This window comes from Armigeres subalbatus, chromosome 2 (genome assembly GCF_024139115.2).
Source record: "Armigeres subalbatus isolate Guangzhou_Male chromosome 2, GZ_Asu_2, whole genome shotgun sequence".
Taxonomy (NCBI): Eukaryota; Metazoa; Arthropoda; class Insecta; order Diptera; family Culicidae; genus Armigeres; species Armigeres subalbatus.
The window spans coordinates 170680819-170700521 of NC_085140.1; the positions used below are offsets into that span (position 1 = coordinate 170680819).

The window sequence follows — 19703 nt, forward strand, 5'->3', positions numbered from 1 at the left end:
TGTCACTTTTCAGCTTAATTTGATTTTAATTCACGAATCGGACCAAAGTCTAAATGTACCTAAATGTACCATTCCACCCATTGTAATAGTCGCGATCGTCCCGTACATTTAAAGTTTGAAGTGTGCAGCTATTTCAAAATGCAATTGAAAGCCATTATTTTTCTAATTTTATGTCACTATAGGCTTCAAAAGAAATAAACTTTCTTGTCCATATTTTCCCATTTTTATCGACATTAAAAGGTGGTCCACAAAACTGGTACAAAATTTTGTTCGGCCAAAAATCAACACTTCATAAAACTAAATGCATTTTTTTTACGTTTGGACAAAAACAATATAGTTACTTCGGAAAAAAGTGTATTCATATTACTGCATAATGTTGACTTAAAAAAAAGTTATGTGCGAAACACGCTACTAGGCCCACAACCGGAGACACTCCCTTACCATTTCTCCCTTATGGGTATTTGTTTACTGATAAATTTTAACACTGGTGTTAATGAATGTTTATCACCGTCTAACGAGGAACTCTAATAGAATCATAATCACTGTAATAATGATAGAGGCGCTTAGTCGTTTTATTACTTTCAATATGCTAAATTTGACAGTCTTAAGCGTCCTTGATGTACTGAAAGGAGCATTTTGTGTTTGCCGGGTTGAGGCTGGTCTAGTAAATAATAATGACATTGCATAATGACCATGCCAAAGGCTAGGAAGTCTATGACTCCTTATCTTGTTCTACGATGGTGTCTATTTATATGATGTAGTCCTTCGCCGGCGTCTTATCACTAGATCAAGTGATTATTATTGGTCGGGTGATAAATCAGCTGACAATAAAAATATATTGGTCATAACCAGATAAACTTTGAACATAAATCCTTGTATCTGCATCGAAAGAAGCCGTATACAAATAAGTTTCAGGTTTTTTTCCTTTTTTTTATCTTTTGTAACATGCCTGTTTTTAATCATTTTTTTCTGACTTTTTAATCGGCATAGGGTAGATGTACCTGTCGTGGTTATAGCACCAATAGTCGCACTAGTGCATTATACACCACGTGGCACATCAAATTACCAGAAAACATGCTCTGATCAGTGAACCATAAATATGACACGATAAAACCTTTAATATTTTCCAAAACAAACAAAATGTAAATTGTAAAAAACTAATTTTCTTAATTTTTGTCGTCCTTTGCACCAGATGTGGTCCCATTATGACCAATCCCATAAGAAAACAATGGAATTTGCCATAATAGGAACCAAAATTAAGAATAGTCCCACAACTGGTACATGTGTGCCTATTATGGATTAAGCAATTTTGGGGACAATCACGAATTTTAATGCGGTTTTAATATTTGATCTAAAGAGCAGGAAGGGAAACCTTTCGCTAGACATATCAACATTACCCACATGCCTTTTGTTTATTTTTTTTAACATTGCAGCACCGAGGCCTGAGCGGGGCGTGATGTTAACTCGATATGCATCCATGGAGGGGTGGGGGCGTGGGCTTTGGAGGTACAATGATCGTTCGCTAATTGGGGCACGACCTCACCCCAACTAGCGAATGCCGTTCGCTAGTTGGGGCGTTTTGACAAGCGTCAATGTTGTTTACTTTTTGCATTGAACAAAGGAATATTTTACGCGCCAGAAAATATCGATCCCGCCAAACACGGAAACAAAACGTCAACGCGTTTTTGACATCACATTCTGACAGGGGGAGAAGGCGGAGCACTGAATCCCTACCCCGACATGTGCTGGTTCTAAAATGTAAACAACAGTGTTAATTCTCTACCACCTTTTTATTATGGCGAGGGAATTTTTATGCACACTTTTGTTATCGATATTTTATCAAAATTAAACACTCAATCATGTAGCAGTATAACGATGCGGTATGCTTGAGATACCTGCTTGATTAAAGGGACTCGAAAAAGAATTTATTTGTAGTAATTAACCGAATATAAAAATGTTCGCATTAACGATTGCGCCCTAACAGTGGTTCTAAGCTTCGATCGCTTCGATGCAGAGTACACGAGCTTTGTTCGCCAGTGACAGGCGTATGAGGCCCTTGCATTCTGACGTTTAGCTACTTTTTAATTGGGTTTCGCCCCAATTAGTGAACCCCCAACTAGAAAAAAAACAATTAGCGAACGTTCACTGTACTTCATATGGACGTTATTTTCGTCAAGGATACTGCCAGGCTTGTCATCCAATCCAGGGAATTCAGTGACGTTCCAACTGCTCGCCGACAGGGGAATAGCGCATCGGATATTGGAATATAATGAGCGGGGACCAACCCACAGTCCTCACTAGTTCCGCACCTCCATAGCTTTGGCTATCCCTTACCTGTGACGTGTGGAACGGCGATAACGATCAGGGGCTCGCCGACCACCAGCAGTGGACTCTCCACTAGGAAACTTCCCTTTCGGCTTTCTAAGCACACGTCGGCTTTGCTTGTCGCCATACCGCGTCTATCCGTCTGATCACTTTCGTTCTTTCCAAAAGACTCCTCGCTGTTCCCTCTTTTTCTCTATCGGCTTCCCATTCTCATTTTTGTTCTTTTTCACGCGTTCAGAGATTCTTTGGATACCAACTTCTAGGATTGTGAGATATTGGTATAAGAGATAACTTGGAATAATGGAAGGAGAGGGGGGTAGAAAATATTATGCAAAGTTGTTCAGTTGTGTATTTAATCAAATTTGAATTTGGCTTTTTGTTATAATGATTTAATAACTGTTTCCACTGCGTCGGTAACAAGTCCCCCAAATGATATATTGCTTAATACCCCGGATTAGTAAAAGAATTTGGTTTTAGTGGGTCGGTAAACGTGCTGTGCTGCCAAACGTTTTTTTTTTAAACGAGCATGATGCCACGATTTTAATGAAAATAATAAGGGGTGTGATGTCATATGCGCCTGGTATACAGAAAAAAACGAACACAATCGCGCTCATCTATAGATTCCATTATCTATACCTATGTAGTGTGAGTGGTTTGGCAATTACATGAATGTGTATCTTGTGCGGAAAGTACAATATGGATACACTATGCTCAGAAAGTCGATAATGTTTCCTACCCGAAGAGAAGATCCAGTAATTACGTAACACAAAAACTAATCATTCCAAACCCCCCTATACCCCTATGTCACACTTTTTCTATGAAACATCTGAAAATGTTGTATGGATCGTCATACTTCGCTTAACACCCCCTCCTCCTCTAAGCGTTATGTAATTTGTGGCAGCTCCCAAAAACATCCTACGCAGGACCGAGAATTGAACTCAACATCTTTAGATTGTCATTCCTATGCCTTTGATCGTAAGGATAACTGGAGACACTACATTCAACATATTTATTACATTTATGAGATTCTTAAACATGAATATCAATCAGTCTGTTTTAAGTATTCAAGAAAGAGGCATAATTAGGCTGGTTTCAACATCTATGAGCAAGACACCTAATCCAAATTAATTATTTATTTATGAGGATATGAGATATCAAAAAGCTAACACAAATCGAAACAGAATAGTCCTTTAAATTATAATCAACACTTAGTACTCATCACTCAACTGTTCTGCTAGAAATGAAATTCGAACTTCTTGTAAACTAATATCAACGTGTATTATCTTTTTGTTTTGCAGCTGGAGGATTCCATGAGCATGACATGAACAAAGTTATGGCAAACGATGTATGGTTAACCAAATTTCTGGAGAACAATGATCTCGATATGAATAAATCCGTTGAACAGCTTTGGGATACATGCATGTGGCGTAAAACAGATAAAATCAATGGTAAGTGATAGTTCGATAAAATGTCGAAAAGCTATTTAACTTTTCGTTTTTTTTTTTTTATTTCAGAAATCAGTGAAGACAATATCAGGTTAGATTACGTTAAGGATGGGGTCTTGTTTTCCCGGGGGAAAGACCTCGACGGAAAGGCACTGTTGATTTATCGGTCGAAATTTTACACACGAGGATCCCGCGATTTGGACGAAATGAAGCGAATATTCCTGTACTGGCTGGAACGATGCATACGGGAAGCTAACGATGACTACATAACCTTCATGTTCGAACTTACCGACGCGGGTCTTAGTAACGTAGATATGGACCTAACAAAGCACATAATCACTACGTTGAAGAATTACTATCCATTTTCCCTGAATTACATTCTAGTATATGATCTTCCGTGGATTCTCAACGGTATGTATGAAAACAATTCGAAAAATGTTCGAAACGTTGTTAATATGTTTGTTAATTTTAGCCACATTCCAAATCATCAAAAGATTGCTTCCTGCAAAGGCCGTTGATAGATTAAGAAACATAAACAATAAAACTATTCGAGACTACATCGACGATGACAATATGCTCGTGCCATGGGGTGGGAAGGATGACTACGAATTCCATTTCGTCCCCGAAAAACGCCAGCTTCTTAACAACAACAGCAGCTACATCAACCATAACAATAATAACATGAAAAAGGTGAGTTTTTATAGGTTATTTGCTATGCTTGGGTGGTATATATTAAAAATTTTCTTTCATTCAATTTTTAAAATATCTGCATGTAGGGGCAAAACACCCTTTGTGGTTTCCCTCATATTTACCTTAAGATGTCCGTAACAAAACTAGATCTAAAATTATGTAGGTTAGGCGAAAAAAGTTTCAAAATAGTGTATGAGAGATAGGAAAAACCGAAAATTTCCTCATTTTGAAGAAACATCTAACATTTTGGCGAGGCAAAACGCCCTAATGGCAACCTACAATTTACTTGCGTCGCACTGAGGAGTATTTCAGCCCAAATCCTGGCCAAAAGTCAAAAACAAAAAATTTAGATATTTCCATATTATTTTTCGTTTTAGAATTCTCAAATAGTGATACTAATTTGCCATGAGATTTTTGAAACAATATTGTTTACTTGTAAGCGATGCTGGGTGTCAAAACTTCACTATAATTTCAATGCTAGTTTTATCGCAATTGTGCATTAAAAAATGTTCGTGTTTAATCATGTTTTTCTTGATTTTTAATGAATTTCAAGATGAAAATCAATATAGGTATCAATAATGAGGATATTTAAAACTTTTCCAGGTATGATTCCAGGTGATCCATAATCATGATATTAACTGCAAGCTTTTTTCTAGCTTTTTACAATAATATGTTTTACAAAATAAAACTTTTGATTAGGTTCCAAGCCAGTCCAAGCAACAAAATTGCCAGCGTTGGAAAGATTGGAGCTTCTTGAAGAAGCTCCATAAAAAACATTTCACGCATACTCACGCAATCGTGAGTTATTTTCATTGTAATATAGTGAAGTTTGCCTAAAAATGGTAGAAAAAAAATCATGGTTTTGAGTGCCAAACCTCACATAAATTATGTTTCGCTTCCAAAGAAGAGTGAGACTTTGATTAACATACCGATCCATAAAAGCAAACGCTTTTTTCGGATGTGAAGATTATTAAGAAACATAGCGGTTGATTTGCATTTCGTATTTATTATATCTGCTCCATTTGATATAACAAAACATTATCCAGGATCTTTAACATAATTCGATGACAAATTTATATTGTTGAAGTAAACAAACAAAGTACATCATTTCGGAAAATTTAGTAAGTAATAATCAAAGAATCCAAATTAACATAAAGGAAGATCATACTCAGTGACGGAGCCATATGTGGGCACCACTCGTTGCAAGCACGCTGTAGTTCTCGAAGATAGCGTTCTTGCGCCAAGTGGTGCTCTATCAAAAAACAATAACTGACGCCGCCAGTGGTCATACTTCATTGCTAGATGAATGTAAACAGCAGAAAAACAAAAAATATACTTTTCTGTTTTTATTGAATGCACTTACAGACGAAAAAATTATTGACATACTTTTGGCCACGCTTTTACACTGCGTACTCCTATGTGCGTCGCCACGCACTATCCATACCAGAATGCTGATCTGCCGACGCGTTGTGCTTTGTTCCCTAGGAGCTGCTAGCTAAAAGGCGTTTTGCCTCATGAGTTTTCACCACTTTTTCACCACCAGAATAGGGGAACTGTACCGGTTTTGGCCATGTTCCTAATTTGGCCAATTTTGCGAATAACTCCAAAAATAAACCAATTCGCAAGGGTTTTATTAGTTCCAGCAAGAGATATATCCCTCACCCTTCAACGCTGCTTTCAACTGATCGATTATTTTGGAAAAATATGTATTTTTCAGGGTTGGCCAAATTAGGCACTAAGTTGGCCAAAACCGGTGCACTTCCCCTATCACAACTTTTTTGAAATGTGAATATTATCAATATGATACCTTTTTGACAATTTTTGAATGGAATCAACCAGCTATCTTATTCAACTGATGCATACTGTAAAAATACCCATGAATAGCGTTACAAATAAAACAATAAAGCAGTGTTTGCTTAGCTAGGGCATATTGCCCCCCCCCTCTTCCCCTAGAGTCGAATGCTTTCTTAAAACTAGCATATGATCGACTATATTTAGCGCCATGAGTCGAGTCTAATGGTTCAGTGAACGAAGACATTTCATAATTGAACCGTTTGTTTGAGAAACTACATATGTAACATTTTTTGTCAAAATGAGATTTTAAAATATTCTGAATCCTTGTCTAAAAATACGTATTATGGTAAAATATACGAAAAAAATGTGTTCAGGAATGTAATGTATGATTTTTTTTCGGTTGTTTGAGAAACTACATATGTGCACGCACTTTGAAGAGCAATTATGGAGTACTGCTTACAGTTTTCGCACAGCAAGTGCCTCAGGGTATTGAAATTTGCCAAAAAACCGTTGATCTGTATCGAAGAAAACGAAAGATTCGGAGTCAATTTGCTCAAAAACAGATTTTTGTTGTTCTCTCGAAATTGTCTTCAATGGTTATATCTTCTTCTTCGTCTTCTTCTTCTTGGCATTACATCTCCACACTGGGACAGAGTCGCCTCGCAGTTTAGTGTTCATTAAGCACTTCCACAGTTATTAACTGGGAGGTTTCTAAGCCAAGTTACCATTTTTGCATTCGTATATTATCATGAGGCTAACACGATGATACTGTTATGCCCAGGGAAGTCGAGACAATTTCCAATCCGAAAATTGCCTAGACCGGCACCGGGAATCGAACCCAGCCACCCTCAGCATGATCTTGCTTTTTAGCCGTGCGTCTTACCGCACGGCTAAGGAGGGCCCCAAAATGATTATGTGCAGTTTCTCAAACAAATGATTCAATTACGTTCTGCCTTTCTCGTACAAAAGGCGTATTTTTTTCAAATGGGCGAAATTGATGCTAACTTTGAGTTTTGGAATGACGATTGTGCTGTTCATACAAAGTACAATATAATAAAAAAAAATTAACGAAGAGTCTATTACTACCTACGCTCTTGTTCGTTGATCATTCAAGAGTTTGAAATGTGCATAAGCTCATTTGAACTAAAAGCACTATAAACAGAGACGCGAAACCTGATCCCCCAACAAACAAATTACCAGGCTACTCTGAATGCACAACACTGATGCTTAATAAACTTCGCAAAATAGTCAACAAGATTCTCGTGATACGAAAATATTGGATTTGTGTTGCGTTCACCATTCTGATAGTACTTAAACAAATCAGTAAGTTATTATATATTGTTGTTATATATAACAAACTACAAACAAAATCGCATTCGTGTTGATCAAAAATCAAATTCGCTGTGCATATCTCTCTTTGTCCCCTTATTGTCGAAAGAAGTTGTATTGAATGCATCATATACGATATTTTTTGAGTTATACGTACCTACCAAAATGTTGGCTGCAATATTTCATGCAAATTTAATGATAATTTCATCAACTTTCAATACGGTACCTAGATTGCCGAGAAAGTAAATTCTTGAAATATGATATAACACCAGCGAAAAAGTTTTGCAATGAGGGCTTCGAATTAGATTTCTATATTACTTATCTGAATGATGGATCTAAAGCAAATTGTTCATATTTGTATGAAATAATGCTTCCGTGTACGTAGACTCTCGAGCTTTGAAATATTGCGATAGCTGCGAATTCCGATATTAAGGCCCAAATTACCGTAATCCAGTCATTGACAAGAAATCCAGCCACGTGCTTATACCACCCCCAGGAAAAAATCCGCCCACCGAGGAGAAAATGCATTCCCCAGCTGAATCGGGGAAGCATTCTCGTGTTAAAACTACATCAACACATAGTGGTGACTTCAATACATCCGTGGGATGCTTCATTTGGATGAATTTCGTAATATTATTTGAAAAAACTGCATTTTGCAGAAAATATTGCAAAGTTGAAAAAATATTTTTCCAGGAGGGGAAACCGTCGATTTACTCTCTCTTATACTTTGCAGATACTCGAAAATCATCGTTCAGTGTTGCGTGTTGATTTGTTCTATATATTATGCTTGTTTTCTCGAATATTTACGTAAACATCAAGCAATAATCTATGAAAATGTTGCTTTTCATGCTATATATTGACCCTAAATATTGGATGTGAGCTAGAACTGTGAAAACGCAAGCATTCATAAGCAACGCAGGTTATTTATTTTTTCATAATTCAAGTGTTGATAATGTAGTGCTGCAAAAACGGCATCACTTTTCATGTACACAGAGAGAAGACCGATCATATGGTCATGTAAACAATCCATTGAATCTTGACGAACATTTGAGAAGGTAGTCAACTGCATCATAATTTTACATTCATGTAAAATGCATGTAAAAAATTGTGTAATTAGGAGAAGGATGCACATCCAATCAATCTCAGATGCATTTTTGAGGTTGTTTATGCATATCGCCATAATCTATGCGCTGTACAGGTATTGAAAAGGACGTTAATATTTTGTGGAAATATGTAGAGTTTGATACCTTATGAAATGTTTGGGTACACAGCAAAAAAAAAATTGTAATATCACATCAGATTTGATGCACATCATCGCCGTCGTAAATCGTATGTGATATTACATCTGTTTTGTGTAACAAAAATCGACGTAATTGACATTTTGTTGCCAAAATGAAATTACGTAAAACGTAATATGTTCGACGTAATGACGAAAACGTCATAATAACCAGCCAGCAGAAACCTTGCTTTCGGCAGCTGGGTTAGGGGTGTTCGGGACTTTTCTTTCATGCTTCTAAAATACAATTCTAAAAAATGATATATTTTATTTTTCATAATTTTACACATAAATATACAATATGATAACAAATTTTTGATTTTCGTTTTAATTTACAGTATTTTGACATAACGATTTTTTTAAATGTGAAAAAATGGCAATATTTCGTTATCGAGTTTTCAAGATTTTCAGTTTTTCAGACTTAACGTTAAGGTTTAGTATTTGAAGATTTTTGGATTTTTAGTGGACCTGTGCGCCGATAAAAATATTGTCGATAATTTCCAGTTGACGTGGACTTATTTTATACATTGAATATTTGTCAATGTTAGATTTACTGCACTATTCCTCCAAAAACACCTTTGGAAATTCCTCCGGAAATTCCTTCAGCAACTCCTCCAGGAGTTCCTTCAAAAATTTTTCCGGGAATACCTCCGGAAGGAGGACTCCTCCTCCAAAAGTTCCTCCAGAAAGTCCTTCAAGAACTATTCCAGGAGTTCCTCTCCTTCCAGGAGAAACTTCTTCCGATATTCCTCGGCAAGTATCTCCAGAATTCCTCCAGAAGTTTCTTCGGAAATTCCACCAGAAGTTCTTTAGGAAATTCTTCCAAAAATTCTTCCAGTCATTCCTCCTGGAGTTCTTCCGGAAATTACTCCAGGAGTAGTCCATTTGGCAATTCCTCCTGGACTTCCTCCTGAAATTCCTCCAGGGTATCCTCCGAAAAGTTCTTCAGGAAATTCCTCCAAGAATTGAATTGAATATAGAAATTCTTTTACGAGCTCTTTCGCGTATTCCTCTAGAAATACCTGTAGAAGTTCTTCCGGAAACTCTTCAAGATATTGTTCCAGAAATTTCTCCAGGAATTATCCCAGGTTTCCCAGTTTCTTTGGAAATTACCGAAGGAGTTCCTTCGGAAGTTACCCCAGGAACTTCTTCCGAAATACATCGGCAAGTACTTCCAGGAATTTCTACAGAAGTTGTTTCGGAAATTCATCCAGAAGTTTTTCAGGAAATTCTTCTAAGAATTCTTCCAGTGATTCCTCCAGTAGTATTTCCGCAAATCGCTTTAGGAATTATTTTAACCAATTCAATACGGATGGGTCATATATGACCCTGCATATGACTGCTCCATCCAGGAAAAATGTTGCACAGGTCAGAGTACGGGCACTATGATGATCTAGAGGATCCAGACTATCCTTGAGTTGTAATTTTGATGTTCTTAGGAATCAACACCATACTTTACCATATTCTTGTTAAATAATTGAAATTGAAATGCTTGATGATAAAATCCTGCGTCTGTCCAGCAGTATAACAGCATTTTCCAATATATACAATACTTCAAACCTTGAATTCAGATCTTAATATTCAAATCGATCAACATGAAGATCTTCAATGTCTCAACTATTTTTATGAGTTGGAAAAGCTCCATGAGACTTCATTACATCATTACAGACAAACTACAGTATTCGTTCGACATCTACGACACTCCAAACTGTTCTTGAGTACAGATCCTAATGTTTAAATCGATCAACATGAAGATGTTCGATGTCTGTGCTATTTTTATCAGTTAGAATAGCTCCACGGGACTTCGTTATACCAATATAGACACAATACAGCATTCGTTGAACTTCTACGACACTCCAAACTGTTTTTAAGCTAAGATCCTAGTATTCAAATCGATCAAAAAGAAGATCTTTGATGTCCCCACTATTTTCATGAGTTTGAACAGCTTCACGGTACCTCGTAACACAATTACAGACATACTACATACTTCGCTCGACATCTACGACTATCCAAACTATCCTTGAGTACAAATCTCAATATTCAAATCGGTCAACATGAAGATCTTCGATGTCCCTTCTAGTTTTATGAGTTGGAATAGCTCCACGGGACTTCGTTTCACCATTACAGACAAAATACAGAATTCGTTTGACATCTACGACTCTCTAAACTATCCTTTAGTTCAGATCCTAATACTCAAATCGATCAACATGAAGATCTTTGATATCCTCACTAGTTTTATGAGTTGGAATAGCTCCACGAGGGCCCTCCTTAGCCGTGCGGTAAGATGCGCGGCTACAAAGCAAGACCATGCTGAGGGTGGCTGGGTTCGATTCCCGGTGCCGGTCTAGGCAATTTTCGGATTGGAAATTGTTTCGACTTCCCTGGGCATAAAAGTATCATCGTGTTAGCCTCATGATATACGAATGCAAAAATGGTAACTTGGCTTTGAAACCTCGCAGTTAATAACTGTGGAAGTGCTTAATGAACACTAAGCTGCGAGGCGGCTCTGTCCCAGTGTGGGGATGTAATGCCAATAAGAAGAAGAAGAAGAATAGCTCCACGGTACCTCGCAACACCATTAAAGATACACTTCATACTTTGCTCGAAATCTACGACTCTCCAAACTGACCTTGAGTACAGATCTTATTATTCAAATCGATCAACATGAATATCCTCGATGTCCCTTTTAGTTTTATGAGTTCCAGTCGCTCAACGGTACTTTATTACACCATTACTGGGAATATTTTGGGAATGTTATGATTTGTATGTAGTGGTGTAATGATGTCCCATGGGGCTTCTTAAACTACCATACAAGCTAGGGAACCTATGGATTACTCTGTTGATCTTGCAGACTTCCAATATATGAACTCAAAGTGCTTTGGAGTACCGCAGATATTCTGAGAATGTTATAATTTTCATATACTGGTGTAATGATGTCTCATGGAGTTTTTGCAACTGATACATAAGCTAAATAGCCGTTGAATCAATCTGTTGGTCCTTAGACCCCCAAGATCTGAATTCAAGAATGGTTTGGAGTACCGTAAATATCCTGAGAAAATTGTATTTTGTATATACTGGTGTAATGATGTCCCATGAGGCTTCACCAACTAACACGCAAGCTCGGAAACCTATGAATCACTCCGTTGGTCTTGTAGACCTCCAATATCTGAACTCAAGAATTGTTTGGAGTATCGTAGATATTCTTGGTATGTTGTATTATGTTAAGAAGTTCTCCAAAATTCCTCCAAGAGTTCCTTCAGAAATTCCTTCGAAAATACCTCTAAGAACCACTCCGAAAATTCCTTCAGTAGCTTCTAGAGAAATTCATTCAATAGTTCTTTCGGGAATTTTTCCAAGAATTATCCACGAGTTTCTTCGGAAAATTCGGCAGAGGAAATTCCTTCTACAATTTTTCCAGGAGCTCCTTCGGATATTCCCGCAGAAGTTCCTCCGGAAGCTCTTCAAGAAGTTTTCCCGGAAATTACGCCAGAAGTTTCTCCAGAAAGTCCTTCAAGAATTATGCCAGGAGTTCCTTTTGCAAATCTTCCAGGAATTTCTCGGAAATTCCTAAAGGAGTGCCTCCGGAAATAGCTCTAGTATCTCCTCCGAATATTCCTTTGGAAACTCTTCCAGGAGTACTTCCAAAAAGTCCACCAGCTGTTCCTCCGGCAAGTCCCTCAGATATTCCTCCAATATGTTTTTCGGATATTCTTCCGGGAGTTACTTAAATTCTTCCAAATGTTAGTTCGCAAATTTCTCCAGTTCTTCCTTCGAAAATTCTTGAAGATTTTTTTTTGGATACCTCAAAAGTTCCTCTACAAATTTGTCCAGATATTCCTCCAAAAATACCTTCATGAGTTGTCCCTGAAATTCCTGCAGGAGTTTCACCAGAAATTCCACCAGATTTTCCTTCGGAAAATATCCCAGAAATTCTTTCGGAAATTTCTCCAGGAATTCCCCTCTGAAAATCTATCAGAGTTTTTTTTCAGAAAGTCCTCCAAGAGTTCGAAAATTCCACCTGGAATTCCTCCAGAAATTATGCATGAGTATCTCCAGTTTCTCAACAACTTCTCCGAAAATTCCTTCAGAAACACCTCAAGGTGTTCCTTCATGAATTCTTCTAAAAATTCTTCACGAAATAGCTACTCCAGAAGCTCAAAATCTCGGAAATTTTTCTAGGAGTTCCTCCAGAAGGTCCTTGTAGAATTACTGAAGGAGTTTATCCTGAAAATCTTCCAGGAGTTTTGTTGGAAATACCTAAAAGATGTGCTCTGGACATATTGCTAGTAGTTTCTCCTAAAATTCCATTGGAAATTCCTCCGGAAATACCTGCACAAGTACTTCCAGAAAGTTCCTTAAGGAGTTCCCCTCGAAAGTCCCACCGATATTCCTTCAGGAGAAGTTGCTCCAGAAATTCCACCAGGAGGTCGTTCGAAAGTTTTTCCAGGAGCTTCTTCAAAAATCTATAAGTTCTTTCTTCCGGAAGGTCTTTTCAAATCGCTATATGAGTTCCTCCGGAAGCTTCTCTAGAAGATTCTTTGCAAATTCCTAAAGAAGATCCTATGGGAAACGATTTTAAGATTTTAAGATTTAAAGATCTTAAGATTTTAAGATTTTAAGATTTTAAGATTTTAAGATTTTAAGATTTTAAGATTTTAAGATTTTAAGATTTTAAGATTTTAAGATTTTAAGATTTTAAGATTTTAAGATTTTAAGATTTTAAGATTTTAAGATTTTAAGATTTTAAGATTTTAAGATTTTAAGATTTTAAGATTTTAAGATTTTAAGATTTTAAGATTTTAAGATCTTAAGATTTTAAGATTTTAAGATTTTAAGATTTTAAGATTTTAAGATTTTAAGATTTTAAGATTTTAAGATTTTAAGATTTTAAGATTTTAAGATTTTAAGATTTTTAAGATTTTAAGATTTTAAGATTTTAAGATTTTAAGATTTTAAGATTTTAAGATTTTAAGATTTTAAGATTTTAAGATTTTAAGATTTTAAGATTTTAAGATTTTAAGATTTTAAGATTTTAAGATTTTAAGATTTTAAGATTTTAAGATTTTAAGATTTTAAGATTTTAAGATTTTAAGATTTTAAGATTTTGAGTTTTTAGATGTTAAGATTTTAAGATTTTAAGATTTTAAGATTTTAAGATTTTAAGATTTTAAGATTTTAAGATTTTAAGATTTTAAGATTTTAAGATTTTAAGATTTTAAGATTTTTAAGATTTTAAGATTTTAAGATTTTAAGATTTTAAGATTTTAAGATTTTAAGATTTTAAGATTTTAAGATTTTAAGATTTTAAGATTTTAAGATTTTAAGATTTTAAGATTTTAAGATTTTAAGATTTTAAGATTTTAAGATTTTAAGATTTTAATTTTGAATTTTAAGATTTTAAGATTTTAAGATTTTAAGATTTTAAGATTTTAAGATTTTCAGATTTTCAGATTTTAAGATTTTAAGATTTTAAGATTTTAAGATTTTAAGATTTTCAGATTTTAAGATTTTAAGATTTTAAGATTTTAAGATTTTCAGATTTTCAGATTTTAAGATTTTAAGATTTTAAGATTTTAAGATTTTAAGATTTTAAGATTTTTAGATTTTAAGATTTTAAGATGGATGAATTTTTAGTTACATACGTTTTGCTTTCTTTGATGGCACCCATAAGATGTTGATCAGGCCGTGTATTGTTCGACTTCTCGCGTGTGACCATTGCTTCGCAATCACTTCCGTTAATCCCACTCCGCTTGATTGCTCTTGTAGGGGACTCCATCAAATAGTAGGAGGAAGCATGATCCCGTCAGTTTTGTTCTGTAGCAAAATTTGCCTGCAACAAATATTAAATAATTCATTCACTTTTCAGTATTGGTCGGGGTTTTCATTTTAGTCGATCGGAAATTAATACTTACCAGCGCGGTTTTATTTTTCCTGCTTCCTGCTCCTGGGTGATCTTTGACGGTACCACACAAGCATACTCATCCACAATCCGACAAGTATATGCACGATCTTGGTAGTTTAGATCTGCAAAGAAGTGGAAAGAGTTCGGACCGGGTCGATTACACGGGTACAATTTCGCATATGAAAAACATCCCACAATTACTCATCAGGCGATCGAAAAACTATGGATTGAAACTTACCTGTACAATTTTATTTACTATGCCAGTTCCTCGTAGTTATGAACGAAGCATTTTGCGGCTCCATGGCATCTTTCTCGTCATTTGTCTCTCTGTAAATTAATGTGAAGCATTGAACCGACTGGGTACAAATAAAACTGCATACAAAACTTACCTACAACAGATTTTCGTTCAATACCAAGTCGAATATACTGTTTCACTTCATAACGACTTACTTTTGTATTTGAAAAGCAGTTAAACTTATATTATTTCAATGATCATCGTTTCCCGATGCGAGCAGAATGGAGTAAAAATTTGACTGTCTGCTAGCGGAAGAGCTTGGTTTGTTGACATTTTACAGCATGCTTTGTGAAGCGATATCACTGATGTTGGTGGTAATATTACGCTGATTTCGCGTTATTCATCAATTTGGCAGGTAATTTAGCGTTGGATCGACGTAACAGAAAAAATAATTTTCTCGATTGAATGCTGCGGCGAGGAATGTAATAACGCGTCAATATTGGACAATATTACATAAAATTCGTTATTACGTGCGATTTTCATGTACGTTTCACGAAAATACGTCGCGGCATATTAATATTTTTTTTGCTGTGAATTGTTGACATTTTACAGCATGCTTTGTGAAGCGATATCACTGATGTTGGTGGTAATATTACGCTGATTTCGCGTTATTCATCAATTTGGCAGGTAATTTAGCGTTGGATCGACGTAACAGAAAAAATAATTTTCTCGATTGAATGCTGCGGCGAGGAATGTAATAACGCGTCAATATTGGACAATATTACATAAAATTCGTTATTACGTGCGATTTTCATGTACGTTTCACGAAAATACGTCGCGGCATATTAATATTTTTTTTTGCTGTGTACTTTGTTCAAAATCAGATCTGAGCGAATATGTAGGCTCTCCGCAAAAAAAGAAGCGAACAGCAAGAAAAAGAAGTCGATCGGCTGTATGACATTTGAACCTTAAATAATTAGAGTTCCTCCATCAGTAAATTTCTTTGTTCCGAAGGTTTTTACGGAACCTACTTTCAAATACTTTCAAAATGATTGTTAAATGTATTACCAAGCCCAAACAAAAAAAATCTAATTTTTCTGCCCTAGCTTTCGTAACCTCATAACTGAGGACATCCCTACAACAAATGTAAATATGCATTGATATGGAATGATTTCCGTTTTCCTTTTGTCAACGAAATATAAATTGTCAGTCAAAAATTCGCTTGGTGGGGTTCGGCAGAACCCCGACCATTTCCTAATCGAATTGAGTAGTAGATATCAATAAAAGCCTTGCTGTTAAGATCAGAATAATCGTTGTAGTTACAATTCAATCTAATGGAATAATTCTAATTCATCTTAACCCTTTCAGGACGACTTTTTATATGCACTGCACAGGTTGGTTTCTTTTGATGCACGAAAAAAAATTCCTTCTGAAAATTTTGTCTCTGGGGGCGGGGGGATTATGTTCAAAACCACCCCCGTGGCAACGTCACTGATTTTACTGCATGGTAATTTAAAAAAACTACTTGTAAATTAAATTACAGCACCATTCATACTTGTAAAAGAAACTACAAGCCAGTGCTAATAATTTGTACTTGTATTTTCTTTATGCAACTATTACTTGTAAATTCTGCTAATATTATTAGTGCGCTTTACTTGTAATATTAGAATTGTAAGTACTTGTAGATTCATTATGCAACGAAAAAATACAAGTTACAAGCTACTCAACTAATATTATTAGTAAAATTTCGATTATGCTACAGGCCCCTGGACCTTGCTCGCTGTGCTCTACGCCGTCTCGTACCTGCCGGATCGGAAGCGAACACCATCTTTGCAGGATTGCTTTCCGGCATTCTCGCAACATGTCCTGCCCATCGGCTTTAGCTACCTTCTGGATACTGGGTTCGCCATAGAGTCCTAAGCACCCGTCTCTCGGAAACTCCGAGTGCTTGCAAGTCCTCCTCGAGCATTTTCCATGTTTCATGTCCGTAGAGGACAACCGGTCGTATTAGCGTCTTGTACATGACACATTTGGTGCGGTGGCGAATCTTTTTTGACCGCAGTTTCTTCTGGAGCCCGTAATAGGCAGAAGACTTCCACAGATAATTCGCCTTCGTATTTCACGACTAACAATGTTATCAGCCGTTAGCAAGGATCCGAGGTAGACGAATTCTTCGACCACCTCGAAGGTATCCCCGTCTATCGTAACACTGCTTCCCAGGCGGGCCCTGTCGCGTTCAGTTCCGCCCACAAGCATGTACTTTGTCTTCGATGCATTCACCATCAGTCCAATTTTTGTTGCTTCACGTTTCAGATGGGTGTACAGTTGTGCCACCTTTACAAATGTGCGGCCGACAATGTCCATGTCATCTGCGAAACAAATAAATTGACTGGATCTGTTGAAAATCGAACACCGGCTGTTACACCTGGCTCTCCGCATGACACCTTCTAGCGCAATGTTGAAAAACAGGCACGAAAGTTCATCACCTTGTCTTTCCCCGGCGCGATTCGAATGAACTGGAGTGTTTGCCCGAAATCTTCACACAGTTTTGCACACCATCCACCGTTGCTTTGATCAGTCTAGTAGGTAAGCTTCCTTGGGAAGCTGTTCTCGTCCATAATTTTCCATAGCTCTACGCGGTCTGTACTGTCGTATGCTGCCTTGAAATCAACGAACAGTTGGTGCGTTGGGACCTGGTATTCACGGCATTTTTGAAGGATTTGCCGTACAGTAAAGATCTGGTCCGTTGTCGAGCGGCCGTCAACGAAGCCGGCTTGATAACTTCCCACGAACTCGTTCACTAATGGTGACAGACGACGGAAGATGATCTGGGATATCACTTTGTAGGCGGCATTAAGGATGGTGATCGCTCGAAAGTTCTCACACTTCAGTTTGTCGCCTTTCTTATAGATGGGGCTTATAACCCCTTCCTTCCACTTCTCCAGTAGCTGTTCGGTTTCCCAGATTCTGACTATCAGTTTGTGCAGGCAAGTGGCCAGCTTTTCCGAGGCCATCTTGATGAGCTCAGCTCCGATACCATCCTTACCAGCTGCTTTATTTGTTTTTAGCTGTTGAATGGCATCCTTAACTTCCCTCAAGGTGGGGGCTGGTTGGCTTCCATCGTCCGCTGAACTGACGTAGTCATCTCCTCCGCTGCCTTGACTTTCGCTGCATGTACTCTCAGCGCCATTCAGATGTTCCTCGTAGTGCTGCTTCCACCTTTCGATCACCACACGTTCGTCCGTCAAGATGCTCCCATCCTTATCCCGGCACATTTCGGCTCGCGGCACGAAGCCTTTGCGGGATGCGTTGAGCTTCTGATAGAACTTGCGTGTTTCTTGAGAACGGCACAGCTGTTCCATCTCCTCGCACTCCGCTTCTTCCAGGCGACGTTTCTTCTACTGAAAAAGGCGGGTCTGCTGTCTCCGCTTCCGTCTATAACGTTCCACGTTCTGCCGGGTACCTTGCTGCAGCGCGACCGCCCGCGCTGCGTCCTTCTCCTCCAGAATCTGTCTGCACTCTTCGTCGAACCAATCGTTCCGTCGACTTCGACCCATATACCCGACGTTGTTCTCCGCTGCGTCGTTAATGGCTGCTTTGACTGTATTCCAGCAGTCCTCAAGAGGGGCCCCATCGAGCTCACCCTCTTCCGGCAACGCTGCCTCGAGATGCTGCGCGTATGCAGTGGCGACATCAGGTTGCTTCAGTCGCTCTAGGTCGTACCGCGGCGGTCGTCGGTACCGAACATTGTTGATGACGGATAGGTTTGGGCGCAGTTTAACCATCACCAGATAGTGGTCAGAGTCGATGTTAGCGCCACGATATGTCCTGACGTCGATAATGTCGGAGAAGTGCCGTCTATCAATCAAAACGATTTATGATTCTGTCTGCAGTGGTAATCTCCAGGTGTACCGATACGGGAGGCTGTGTTGGAAGTAGGTGCTGCGAATGGCCATATTCTTGGAGGCAGCGAAATCAATTAGTCGTAGGCCGTTTTTGTTCGTCAGTCGGTGAGCACTGAACTTTCCGATAGTCGGTCTAAACTCCTCCTCTTGGCCAACCCGAGCATTCAAGTCTCCTATGATGATTTTGACGTCGTGGCTTGGGCAGCTGTCATACTCACGTTCCAGCTGCGCATAGAATGCATCCTTATCATCATCAGTGGTTCCGGAGTGTGGGCTATGGACGTTGATTATGCTGAAGTTGAAGAACCGACCTTTGATCGTCAACCTGTACATTCTCTGATTGATCGGCCACCACCCGATCACGCGCCCTTGCATATCGCCTATCACTATGAAAGCTGTTCCCAGCTCGTGTGTGTTGTCGCAGCTCTGCTAGATGGTATGATTACCTCTACGCTACGATGCCGAATCCACGGTCCTTGAGCACATCAGCGACTATGCGTGTGCTCCCGATGAAGTTGAGAGATTTGCAGTTCCACGAACCGAGTTTCCAATCGCTAGTCCCTTTTCGTCGCAGTGGTCTTCGCTGATGGTTCCGGTCCGTACTCTCTTGTTGATTATTCGTTGCGTGAGTTCTTTTTATTTTGGCTGGCTTACAGGGCCTGACACCAATCCCCCTAAATTTCCGGAGGACCATTCCTCCTTATTTCCGGTGGACCATGGTAGACAGTTTCACTTAGAGTCCCTCGCTGGCACTCGGACGATGATCAGCCGCCCCTAACATGGAGAACAGACGCTGTTGTGA

General features: G+C 38.1%; 1 protein-coding gene and 1 long non-coding RNA gene across 8 annotated transcripts in view; one reads left to right on the forward strand and one right to left on the reverse strand.

Annotated features, from left to right (window-relative positions):
• Window positions 1–19703, forward strand: part of LOC134211191 (motile sperm domain-containing protein 2-like) — a 103297-nt gene that overhangs the window by 26490 nt on the left and 57104 nt on the right. For all 7 annotated transcript variants that reach the window (XM_062687865.1, XM_062687864.1, XM_062687869.1 and 4 more), the window contains exons 3-5: window positions 3624–3773; window positions 3840–4181; window positions 4243–4460. In XM_062687865.1, coding sequence (XP_062543849.1) covers window positions 3624–3773; window positions 3840–4181; window positions 4243–4460 — 710 coding nt within the window. The remainder of the gene's footprint in view (window positions 1–3623; window positions 3774–3839; window positions 4182–4242; window positions 4461–19703) is intronic.
• On the reverse strand, window positions 14392–15073 carry LOC134211195 (uncharacterized). The gene is made up of 3 exons (XR_009978966.1): window positions 15000–15073; window positions 14772–14883; window positions 14392–14673 (listed from the first exon to the last, which is right to left on the reverse strand). It is a non-coding gene; the product is annotated as an uncharacterized LOC134211195 (long non-coding RNA).